At 48.8% G+C, this 13239-nt stretch overlaps 1 protein-coding gene across 1 annotated transcript in view; it reads right to left on the bottom strand.

Annotated features, from left to right (window-relative positions):
• RNF17 (ring finger protein 17) overlaps nucleotides 1-13239 on the bottom strand; it is a 188042-nt gene that overhangs the window by 35175 nt on the left and 139628 nt on the right. Inside the window, exon 31 of the mRNA XM_066582149.1 lies at nucleotides 1973-2092. Within this exon, the coding sequence (XP_066438246.1) occupies nucleotides 1973-2092 (120 nt within the window). The remainder of the gene's footprint in view (nucleotides 1-1972; nucleotides 2093-13239) is intronic.

Genomic DNA, 13239 nt, shown 5'->3' with positions numbered 1-13239 from the left:
TGTTGTGGAGCCCTTTGGGAGAAAAGAAATTTTGTGAAATGTAGTCAAGGTACCACAGGTCCCAGTAAGCCCACGTGTAGAAGAGAAGGCTGAGGAACAGGGAGAAGGGAATTGGGGGCAGTCCTTTGTGAGAAGAGAAATTTCAGGAGCGAATGGAAGTCTGGGAGAAAAAGCACACTGGGCAGTTACTGGTGGAGAGAGGGAAGAAAATCCTCCCCTCCACAGAGCACCAGTACCGAGACCAGCGCGACTATACCGCCTAGGGAGTGTGGCTAGATTTTGCCTGAAGGTGGGGGCTCGATTTCAGCTGAGTTTCTTTCCAAACTGGAAGTAGTGGAAGAGGAAGAAGGGCAGTGGCGGGTGGAAGCAGATGCCTGCAGAGACATCCTGTTACTTTCGTGACCATAGATGAGGGCTGCCAACCCGAAACCAACGCTCACCTTGCATACCAGCACACATAACAGATGGAATAGCTGTAATAAATACAACAGATTAGTTCGTGGATTGCCCAAGTCACTTAAGCTGCGAGCCCAGCGATCAAGGGTCCTCGTGTCTCACGGTCCCTACATTAGCAAGATAACTGACCCCAAGCTGCAGGGAGAATGGCAGGACCCTACTGCCTGAAGGGTTAATACACGGAACCAGACAGACTGGCACACAGGACACAAATCACACACCAACACACTAGTGCTAACAGGCAAGACAGAACAAACACATAGAACAGGACAGTTCACTCCTCATGTATAGCCAACAGCAAAGACATAGAGAACATGACGCTGTTCACACCATATAGACAGAACAGGGCTATCCACACCTAATCTCTGGCCACCTGCACAAACACTGGACAAGCCACAGTTCAAACATATAACACATGTACAGGCATGAAAGATCAACACACCCTAGAGTGAAGGGATACCAGCTTTCTCTTGCAGAGGGCGGATATTTATCTGCAAACAGACCGGTGATGACTGGCTAGCAGGAGAACACCACACCTAGCCAGCTTAATCATTCCACACCTGTGGGGCTGTGCTGCTAGAAACCTATGTGGTGCAATAGATCCCAGCCAGCACAATCCTTACACATCAGCTGGCACTGTGTGTGGGCAGCGGCTGTAGGACTAGGAGTACGCATGTGGCACCTGATCCCCACCCACTTCACGCTGTTCTGAGTGGAAGAAAAAACAGCAGCGGACTTGCGGCGCATAGCAGCTGCCTATTGAGCTTGGGCAGCCCCCGCAAAATACTGCAAAGGGAGGCCCTCCTCCAACTCCAAAACCTCAAGTGTAGCCTTCCCATCCTGCCTACCTGGCAGCCACTGGCACCACCCTCCACGATACTCACATCAGCAGCTCCCTAGGGAGTTAGGAAGAAAGAGAGGTAGAAACCTGTAAACCCCCTGGTGCAGGGATATTACCCTGCGTCTTTCTAACTAGGGAAGTTGGAATTTGTAGTTCCCTTTCCGAAAAAGGAGCCCTTTACTCACCTGCCTTTAATGAGGAAGATAGTGCTCCTGAAAGGGGGGAACACTAATGCTGGCAGGTCACTTTCGAGGCTTGAACGTGCCTCGTCTTCTTTAAGGGTAGGGCAGGCAACAGATAGGTTAACTCAGTTCTATTTGCCCTCCACAGTGAGGTAATCGAGAGTGCCTGCCTCCCTGTATTCACCGAGTTCACGTTTCTGGAAGACCGGGGATAAAAAAGTTCTGCCTCCTACGGAGACTAAGCTAAAACTGCTTAGCTTGGAGTCTGCAGTAGGGGGTATAGCTAGTTGCTAACACTTTCTGCTTAGTGTCTCCTAGTGGCAGTAGCTATTCCCACGGTATTCAGCTGTATCCCCCAACAATACAGATAAGAAAAAAGGAAGTTTTTGGCACTTGTTGTTACATTTCAAATTGACAAAATTACCAAAGTTCTTACTATTGTTTTACTCCAAAGAAAGTTGTGAAAACTATGGAAAATCACTCAATTACTTACAGGGAGAATATCATTTAGTTGACAAGGTATACAAAAGCGTGGAATATGAGGATTATACAACGATGGATAGAGGTGGCATTTAGGGAGTTTTTCTGTATATCCATAATCCTCATACTGCACCTAAAAATTGAGTGTTAAGAGACAATAAAATTATATACACACATACAACAATGTATCAATATCAATATCACTGCATCATGCAGTAACATAGTATGTAAGGCCGAATAAAGACAATGTCCATCTAGTTCAGCCTGTTTTTAACCTCCTAGTTGATCCAGCGGAAGGCAAAAAACCCCAAGAGGCAGAAGCCAATTAGACTTTTTGGGGGAAAAATTCCTTCCCGGCTCCCTAATGGCAGTCAGACTAATCCCTGGATCAACCTCTAATAGTTCCTACCTGTCTGTATACCCGGATCAACAACCTGCTGGTCACCTAAAATTTATATCCTGTAATATCCTTCCGCTCTAGAAAGACATCTGGTCTCCTCTTAAATGCCTCTGGATTTTGCCATCACCACATCCTCAGGCAGAGAGTTCCACAGTCTCACTGCTCTTACAGTAAAGAACCTGTTGTTTTCTATGTTGGCGATGAAACCTGCTTTCTTCTAGACGTAGCGGATGCCCTTTTGTTACCGTCACAGTCCTGGGTATAAACAGATCGTGGGAGAGATCCTTGTATTGTCCCCTCATGTATTTATACATCGTTATTTGATCGCCCCTTAGCTGTCTTTTTTCCAGGGTAAATAATCCCAAATTTGGGGAATTCCAGTCCCTTCATTCCAAGTATTAGTTTAGTTGCCCTTCTTTGAGCCCCCTCCTGCACTGTAACATGTTTCCTGAGCGCTGGTGACCAAAACTGTTCGCAGTATTCCATGCGGGACCTAACAAGTGCTTTATATAGTGGTAGAATAATGTTCTCATCCTTCGCCCCTATACCTCTTTTAACCCCTTAGTGACAGCCCTATCGTAAAACTACATCCTGCTGTTACAGGACGTGTATGGAGGGAGGTAGCGGCGCTATCTCCCTCCATACAGCGCGGGCGTCAGCTGTTTATTACAGCTGCCTATCAAGCCATCCACACAGGGTGGCTTGAAAGACTGCCTGTAAAAAAGCAGTATGACGGAATGCTATAGCATTACGTCATACTGCAGGAGTGATCAAAGCATCGCATGTTAAAGTCCCCCAGGGACTTTAAAATGTAAAAAAATGTAAAATGTAAAAAATAATCAATAAAGTTTTTTTAATTGTTAAAAAAAAAACAACAAGTTATAAAAGTTTAAATCACCCCCCTTTTGCCATATCCATTATTAAAAAATCAAAATCATAAAATAAAAATATGTATTTGATATCGCCGCGTCCGTAAAAGTCCGATCTATCATAGTGCATTATTTACCCCGCACGGTGAACGTCGTCTGAAAAAAAAAAAAAGAAAGAACGCCAGAAATACACTTTTTTAGTTACCCTGTCTCCCAGAAAAAACGCAATAAAAAGCGATCAAAAAGTCGTATGTATTCCAAATTGATACTATCGGAAACTACAGGACATCCCGCAAAAAATGAGCCCTTGCTCAACTACGTCGATGGAAAAATAAAAAAGGTATTGCGCGCATAAAAAGGACCGCAGAAAATAAATGAAAAAAATTAAATATCTTTAAAAAAAAAATAAAAGTACTACAGCAAAAAAAATACTATACAAGTTTGGTATCGTAGCAATCGTACTGACCCATAGAATAAAAATATCAGGTCGTTTTTGTTGCAATTTGTGTGCTGTAGAAACAGGACGCACCGAAAGATGGTGGAATGTCGTTTTTTTTTCCATTTCTCTCCGCTAAGAATTTTTAAAAAGTTTTTCAGTAAATTATATAGTACAATAAATAGTGCCATTAAAAAGTACAACTCATCCCGCAAAAAACAAGCCCTCATACAACAGCGTCGATGGATAAATTAAGGAGCTACGATTTTTTAAAAGGGAGTAGGAAAAAACAAAAATGGAAAAAGCAAAAAAGCTCCGTCACTAAGGGGTTAATGCACCCCAAGACTTTATGAGGGGGGGTGGGCTTATTGTTACGGGGGGGGGGGGGGGGAGGGGGGGTCATTACTGAGAGGAGGCTTATTATTGTCACTGGGTCACGGGGGGGGGGGGGGTCATTAAGGATGGGGGCTTATTGTTACTGGGGGGGGCATTACTGAGAGGGGGCTTATTATTGTTACTGGGGGGGGGGGGGGGTCATTACTGAGAGGGGCTTATTATTGTTACTGGGGGGGTCATTACTGAGGGGGGCTTATTGTTACTGGGGGGGTCATTACTGAGAGGGGGCTTATTATTGTTACTGGGGGGGTCATTACTGAGAGGGGGCTGATTATTGTTACTGGGGGGGTCATTACTGAGAGGGGGCTTATTATTGTTACTGGGGGGGGTCATTAAGGAGGTGGGGCTTATTGTTACTGGGGGGGTCATTACTGAGGGGGGCTTATTATTGTTACTGGGGGGGTCATTACTAAGGGGGGCTTATTGTTACTGGGGGGGTCATTAGGGAGGGGGGGGGGCTTATTGTTACTGGGGGAGGTCTTTACTGAGGGGGGGTTATTATTGTTACTGGGGGGGGGGGTCATTACTGAGGGGGGCTTATTATTGTTACTGGGGGGGTCATTACTGAGGGGGGCTTATTATTGTTACTGGGGGGGGTCATTACTGAGGGGGGGCTTATTATTGTTACTGGGGGGGTCATTACTGAGGGGGGGCTTATTGTTACTGGGGGAGGTCATTACTGAGGGGGGGCTTATTATTGTTATTGGGGGGGGGTCATTAAGCAGGGGGGCTTATTGTTACTGGGGGGTCATTACTGAGGGGGGGGCTTATTGTTACCTGGGGGGGGTCATTACTGAGGGGGGGCTTATTATTCATACTGGGGGATCATTACTGAGGGGGGCTTATTGTTACTGGGGGGGTCAATACTGAGGGGGGGGCTTATTTTTACTGGGGGGGTCATTACTGAGGGGGGGCTTATTATTGTTACTGGGGGGTCATTACTGAGGGGGGGGGCTTATTGTTTTTACTGGGGGAGTCATTACTGAGGGGGGGGGCTTATTGTTACTGGGGGGGTCATTACTGAGGGGGGGGACTTATTATTGTTACTGGGGGGGTCATTACTGAGGGGGGGCTTATTGTTACTGGGGGGGTCATTACTGAGGGGGGCTTATTATTGTTACTGGGGGGGGTCATTAAGGAGGGAGGCTTATTATAGTTACTGGGGGGGGCATTAAGGAGGGGGGCTTATTATTGTTACTGGAGGGGGGGGGTCATTACTGAGGGGGGGCATATTATTGTTACTGGGGGGGTCATTACTGAGAGGGGGCTTATTGTTACTGGGGGGGTCATTACTGAGGGGGGGGGCTTATTATTGTTACTGGGGGGGGGGTCATTACTGAGGGGGGGGCTTATTATTGTTACTGGGGGGGTCATTACTGAGGGGGGGCTTATTATTGTTACTGGAGGGGTCATTACTGAGGGGGGGGGCTTATTATTGTTACTGGGGGGGTCATTACTGAGGGGGGCTTATTATTGTTACTGGGGGGGGTCATTACTGAGGGGGGGCTTATTGTTACTGGGGGGGGTCATTACTGAGGGGGGGCTTATTATTGTTACTGGGGGGTCATTACTGAGGGGGGGCTTATTATTGATACTGGGGGGGGTCATTACTGAGGGGGGCTTATTATTGTTACTGGGGGGTCAATACTGAGGGGGGGGCTTATTTTTACTGGGGGGTCATTACTGAGGGGGGGCTTATTGTTACTGGGGGGTCATTACTGAGGGGGGGCTTATTATTGTTACTGGGGGGGTCATTACTGAGGGGGGCTTATTGTTACTGGGGGGGTCATTAAGGAGGGGGGGCTTATTATTGTTACTCGAGGGGGGGGCGGGGGGCATTAAGGAGGGGGGGGAAGTCATTACTAAGGGGGGCTTATTATTGTTACTGGGGGGGGCATTACTGAGGGGGGCTTATTATTGTTACTGGGGGGTCATTACTAAGGGGGGGGCTTATTGTTTTTACTGGGGGGGTCATTACTGAGGGGGGGGCTTATTGTTACTGGGGGGGTCATTACTGAGGGGGGGCTTATTATTGTTACTGGGGGGTCATTAAGGAGGGAGGCTTATTATTGTTACTGGGGGGGCGGTCATTAAGGAGGGGGGCTTATTATTGTTACTGGGGGGGGGGTCATTAGGAGGGGGGCTTATTATTGTTACTGAGGGGGTCATTAAGGAGGGGGTGGCTTATTATTGTTACTCGAGGGGGGGGCCGGGGGAGGGGCATTAAGGAGGGGGGGGGGCTTATTATTGTTACTGGGGGGGTCATTACTGAGGGGGGCTTATTATTGTTACTGGGGGGTCATTACTGAGAGGGGGCTTATTATTGTTACTGGGGGGGTCATTACTGAGGGGGGCTTATTATTGTTACTGGGGGGTCATTACTGAGGGGGGCTTATTGTTACTGGGGGGGTCATTACTGAGAGGGGGCTTATTATTGTTACTGGAGGGGTCATTACTGAGGGGGGCTTATTATTGTTACTGGGGGGGTCATTACTGAGGGGGGGTTATTATTGTTACTGGGGGGGTCATTACTGAGGGGGGGCTTATTGTTACTGGGGGGGTCATTAAGGAGGGAGGCTTATTATTGTTACTGGGGGGGTCATTAAGGAGGGGGGCGTCATTATGGAGGGGGGCTTATTATTGTTACTGGGGGGGGTCATTAAGGAGGGGGGCTTATTATTGTTACTCGAGGGGGGGCCATTAAGGAGGGGGGGTCATTACTGAGGGGGGGCTTATTGTTACCTGGTGGGTCATTACTGGGGGGGGGTCATTACTGAGGGGGGCTTATTATTGTTACTGGGGGGTCATTACTGAGAGGGGTCTTATTGTGACTGGGGGTGGGGGTCATTACTGAGGGGGGGGGGGCTTATTGTTACTGGGGGGGTCATTACTGAGGGGGGGCTTATTATTGTTATTGGGGGGTCATTACTGAGGGGGGGCTTATTATTGTTACTGGGGGGTCATTAAGGAGGGAGGCTTATTATTGTTACTGGGGGGGGGTCATTAAGGAGGGGGGCTTATTATTGTTACGGGGGGGGGGGTCATTAAGGAGGGGGGCTTATTGTTACTCGAGGGGGGCAGGGGGGCATTAAGGAGGGGGGGCTTATTGTTACTGGGGGGTCATTACTGAGGGGGGCTTATTATTGTTACTGGGGGGGGGTCATTACTGAGGGGGGCTTATTATTGTTACTGGGGGGGTCATTAAGGAGGTGGGGCTTTTTGTTACTGGGGGTCATTACTGAGGGGGGCTTATTATTGTTACTGGGGGGTCATTAGTGAGGGGGGGCTTATTGTTACTTGGGGGGTCATTACTGAGGGGGGGGCTTATTATTGTTACTGGGGGGGTCATTACTGAGAGGGGGCTTATTGTTACTGGGGGGTCATTAACGAGGTGGGGTTTATTATTGTTACTGGGGGGGGTCATTACTGAGGTGGGGCTTATTATTGATACTGGGGGGGTCATTACTGAGGGGGGCTTATTATTGTTACTGGGGGGGTCATTACTGAGGGGGGGTTATTATTGTTACTGGGGGGGTCATTACTGAGGGGGGGCTTATTGTTACTGGGGGGTCATTAAGGAGGGAGGCTTATTGTTACTGGGGGGGTCATTAAGGAGGGGGGCTTATTGTTACGGGGGGTGTCATTACTGAGGGGGGGCTTATTATTGTTACTGTGGTGGTCATTACTGAGAGCAGGCTTATTGTTACTGGGGGGCTCATTAAGGAGGTGGGGCTTATTATTGTTACTGGGGCAGTCATTACTGAGGTGGGGCTTATTATTGTTACTGGGGGGATCATTACTGAGGGGGGGCTTATTATTGTTACTGCGGGGGTCATTACTGAGGGTATGGCTAATTATTGTTACTGGGGGGGTCATTACTGAGGGGGGCTTATTATTGTTACTGGGGGGGGTCATTAAGGAGGGGGGCTTATTATTGTTACTGGGGGGGATCATTACTGAGAGGGGGCTTATTGTTACTGGGGGGGGGTCATTAAGGAGGGGGGCTTATTGTTACGGGGGGTGTCATTACTGAGAGGGGGCCTATTATTGTTATTGGGGGGTCATTACTGAGGGGGGGCTTATTGTTACTGGGGAGGTCATTACTGAGGGGGGGCTTATTGCTACTGCGGGGGGGTCATTACTGAGGGGGGGCTTATTGTTACTGGGGGGGGGGTTATTACTGAGGGGGGGCTTATTATTGTTACTGGGGGGGTCATTAAGGAGGGGGGCATATTGTTACTGGGGGGGGTCATTAAGGAGGGGGTGGGCTTATTGTTACTGGGGAGGTCATTACTGAGGGGGGCTTATTGTTACTGGGGGGTCATTACTGAGGGGGGGCTTGTTACTGGGGGGGGTCATTACTGAGGGTGGTTTATTGTTACTGGGGGGGTCATTACTGAGGGGGGCTTGTTACTGGGGGGTCATTACTAAGGGGGGCTTATTGTTACTGGGGGGGTCATTACTAAGGGGGGCTTATTGTTACTGGGGGGGGGTCATTACTGAGGGGGGCTTATTGTTACTGGGGGATCTTTACTGAGGGGGGGCTTATTGTTACTGGGGGGGGGGTCATTAAGGAGGGGGGGCTTATTGTTACTGGGGGGTGTCATTAAGGAGGGGGTGGGCTTGTTACTGGGGGGGGGGTCATTACTGAGGGGGGGCTTATTATTGTTACTGGGGGGGTCATTACTGAGGGGGGCTTATTGTTACTGGGGGGGGTCATTACTGAGGGGGGGCTTGTTACTGGGGGGGCGGTCATTACTGAGGGGGGCTTATTGTTACTGGGGGGTCATTACTAAGGGGGGGCTTATTGATACTGGGGTGGTCATTACTGAGGGGGGCTTGTTACTGGGGGGTCTTTACTGAGGGGGGCTTATTGTTACTGGGGGGGGGTCATTACTGAGAGGGGGCTTATTATGGTTACTGGGGGGGTCATTACTGAGAGGGGGCTTATTATTGCTACTGGGGGGGTCATTAAGGAGGTGGGGCTTATTATTGTTACTGGGGAGGGGATCATTACTGAGGGGGGGCTTATTATTGTTACTGGGGGGGGGGTCATTACTGAGGGGGGGCTTATTATTGTCACCGGGGGGAGGTCATTAAGGAGGGGGGCTTATTATTGTTACTGGGGGGGTCATTACTGAGGGGGGGCTTATTGTTATTGGGGGGGTCATTACTGAGGGGGGGCTTATTGTTACTGGGGGGGCTTATTGTTACTGGGGGTCATTACTGAGGGGGGCTTATTGTTACTGGGGGGGCTTATTATTGTTGCTGAGGGGGGCGCTTCTTATTGCTGAGGGGGGCCCTTCTTATTGCTGAGGGGGGCCCTTCTTATTACTGAGCGGGGGCCCTTCTTATTACTGAGCGGGGGCCCTTCTTATTACTGAGCGGGGGCTCATTATTACTGAGCGGGGGCTCATTATTACTGAGCGGGGGTTCATTATTACTGTGGGGGGGCTCATTATTACTGAGGGGGGGTTAACCTTGCTATGGGGGTATTACTACTGAGGGGGTTAATATTACTAATTGGGCCACTGGGGGGGTCGTTATTTTTACTGGGGCCACTATCAGAGTCACTATTAGGGCTCATTCACACGGGTGTAATTGTATTTCGGTCGCACAAATGCGCTGCGTATTTGCGCTATCGAAAATTGCTTAGGCGTGTATATTTGCATTTGCAAAAATGAACGCAGGTGGGCCCATTGAAATGGTGCGCAAATATGCAGTGAATACATAGGTTTCCTGCGCATTCACCACGTATTTGTGCGGCCCATGCACACTGGCGGAAATTCTGCGGCGAGATTTCCCGCAGAGTTTCCGCCTGTGGAAGCTGCCATAGGATTGCGTTAGAAAACGCAATCCTATGCAGACGGCCGCGAATTGTCCACACGAAATCTCGTGCAGAAAACAAATCGCGCCATGCTCTATTTTTGTGCGGGGCTCGCAGAGGCCCAAACAGAAATGTCACTCTCCGGCCGCTGGCTCCGCTCATCGCCAGCTGTCCGGCGGCCAGCACATCACAGAGCTGGAGCCGCAGGAGCAGGTGAGTGCCGTGCTGGTTCCTGCAGGGGCGCGGGTCGTGTCCTACTGCGAGAATTCTCGCAGCGGGATCCGACCTGGCCGTCTGCAGGCGGCCCTACAATCGGCCCTTTGAAGGTCACCATAAGCCTGATGCGGCCCTCGGTGAAAATGAGTTTGACACCCCTGCCCTAGACAGTTGCCTGCAACCCCCTGTTGAAATAACCACTCCAGTGGCTTACAACCAACCATGAAATTAAAAAAAAAACAAAAAAAAAAAAACAACTGTCTCATATTTGAGAAGGCAAGGAGAAAAAAAAAAAAAGTCTCAACGTAATGATTCTTGTTGAAAAGGGGCTTTTACCCCAACCGTCTTAAGGAAGCAAATGGGCACACCTGTCCGACTGAGCCATACTTGGCAGCAAATCATGGTAATCCAACAGTGCACTCCAGTAAAGAAACTGCACAGAGGACTGTAAGGAGGAACTCCATCCACCTCAACTGCTGTGTTTTCCTCTGTAGAGACATGCAGGTCTTGATTCACATTGTCTAGGCAGGTAACTGGTGTTGTGTTTCTTGTGTAGTCCCAGAGAGGGGAGCAAGAGAGACTGATCTGGTGTCATTTTACAGATTCTTGTGACGGTGGAGTCTGTAGGGACTAATGCTGATGTGATAGCAAAGAAAAGTGCAGAATTCTAGTTGGGTTGGGGAGTAGCCTAATTGAAGATAGGACGGCATGGAAAAATAATGGAGCCCAGAAACGTATGGAACTGGAAAATGGAGAACATCTGTAAAGAGACAAAAATCACCCCTGGCCCTGAGATATAGAAGTGGAGTCCATACCCAGAGATCTAATGCCCTGAAGCATGCCTTGAATGTTCCCAGAGGAGGCGTAGAAGATATCCCAGGTGATACAACAACAAGTAACACTCCATCATGTCATCAGATACTGATGGAAAGAGCACTTGGATTCTGGGAAAGAGGACCAAGAGAGACAATAGATAATGCAGTCCCCGATCCAGCAGGAGGGCTAGAGCAGCGAATAAGCAGGATTTCTCAGAGTTGCCCTATTGCCAGTGCTGTAATAGTTGGTTTCTGAACAGAACTACCCAACTGAGGTACAATGGGATACACTGTCTATTTCAGTAGAGAAAACTGCAGTGCTGAAGTACTCAATCAAGAGAAAGGAAGATGTCGCCCTATGAAAACCCAATGCTGTCAGCAACGACCATTTTATCACATAAAAACTTAAAACTAGAACTGGTTACAAAAGACATAGCACTTTCTCACGGAAGGGATGAAGTTAGGGGCCTGACCCTTGCCACAACTGTGTAAATTGATCTGGATATAGCTTCCAGCTAAAATCACCAATATTCCTGTACTGAAGGAGGAATGTTAACATCCATGGATGCAATCACCGCTCAATCATGTTGAAAATGGGCACCAGCCGAAAAAAATATCATCTCCTATGAGAGTGTACTGAAAATGTCTGTGGTTGGAAAACTAGCCTAGTCATGCCCGATACAGGGTAAGGGCAAAGTCAAACAAGCATTTTTTTGCACGCACCTATGAGCGCAACAAAAAGCGCATCTGATAGAACCATTGGCTTCCTGTGGATATGGACATCTGTGCAGCAGCAAGGCCCGTGCTGCGTCTAAAATAACTCCACGGGGAGTCCCCTCACCACTGACAGCACTGTTCACTGTCAAGGGCCTCCCTGCGGGGCTGAAGGAATCCCCTGCCACAGCTGTGGCAGAGTATCGCGATCTTCTGCCATTGCTTTCAATGGGGCTCTGCGCTGCAGCCAGCCCTATTGAAAGTAATTGAATGCAGGCAACCGCTGCAGTGATTTTCAGGGAAGGGCTTGAAATATGAGCCCTTCCCTAAAAATCATCCCTACCTAGTGTAAAGAATAATTAAAAAAATATACTCACCTCTCTGCTGATGTCGGGCTTTGGTGCGTTTTATCGCTTGGTCCCCGGCAGTGTTCTGAAGCTCTTTCAGCAGTGGGGATTTAAAAATTTGAATTCAATTAATGGCTGGGCGCTGCCTCTGATTGGCTGTGCACTGTGATCAATCACAGGCAGCGCTCATTTCAAGCCCTTCCCCGAAAATCAATGCGGAGGTTGCCATGCATCCTATTGCTTTCAATGGGGCCGGCGGCTGTATTGCCAGCCCATTGGATGCAAAGGGCACGGAACTATGGTCACGCGCATTTTGCTAATGTGTGGAGCGCTTTTTATTTGCGCACCTTTAGGTGTGCAAAAAAAGCAAAACACTTGTCTGACTGAGCCCTTAAGAAGTAACAAAATAGTGTCTGCTATGGAAGAAGAAATCTGACAATGTAGTCATATTGGATTTAGGTTCTAGTGGTCATAATTACTCCTCCTGCATTGAGAGTAGGGTGGATGCTATCCCAGTGTAAATTTGTTAGAAACGAGTCCAGTAATAAAGCCACTACTGTTCCTATAAAAAAAAAGCAAAGAATCTATCCAAAAATGTGAAATAACTGTATGGTTGTGTCTCATTCTGGTAATACTACAAAACTTCTAAAAGTGGTAGTGAGGTGGACAACAAACTATAGAACAGTATATAGACAAAGGTCTTGATTAGAGATGAGCGAACGTACTCGGATAAGCACTACTCGTCCGAGTAATGTGCTTTATCCGAGTACCGCTGTACTCGGGGCTAAAGATTCGGGGAGCGCCGCGGAGCGGGGAGCTGCAGGGGAGAGCGGGAAGGAGCGGAGGGGAGATCTTTCTCTCCTTCTCTCCCGCCCGCTCTCCCCTGCTCCCCGCCGCAACTCACCTGTAAGCTGCGGCGCTCCCCGAATCTTTAGCCCCGAGTACAGCGGTACTCGGATAAAGCACATTACTCGGACGAGTAGTGCTTATCCGAGTACGTTCGCTCACCTCTAGTCTTGATTAACCCCTTCGTGACAGCCAGTGTTTTTATGTCCTGCCGCTGCAGGATATGTATGGGGGTAGATGGTGGTGTGACTTCTCTCTATACATCTGGCGGCAACAACCCCGATAAGCCATGCGGCTCATAAGGGCTGTTAACCCTTTAAATGCTGCTGTCAATTCTAACAGTGGCATTTAAATCCCCCGAAGAATGATCGGAAGTCCCAGATGGCCCGCTGAGATCGCAGGGAGCCGTGCGGG

Source organism: Eleutherodactylus coqui, chromosome 1, assembly GCF_035609145.1.
Source record: "Eleutherodactylus coqui strain aEleCoq1 chromosome 1, aEleCoq1.hap1, whole genome shotgun sequence".
Classification (NCBI taxonomy): domain Eukaryota; kingdom Metazoa; phylum Chordata; class Amphibia; order Anura; family Eleutherodactylidae; genus Eleutherodactylus; species Eleutherodactylus coqui.
This window is presented reverse-complemented; position numbering and strand designations above follow the sequence as displayed.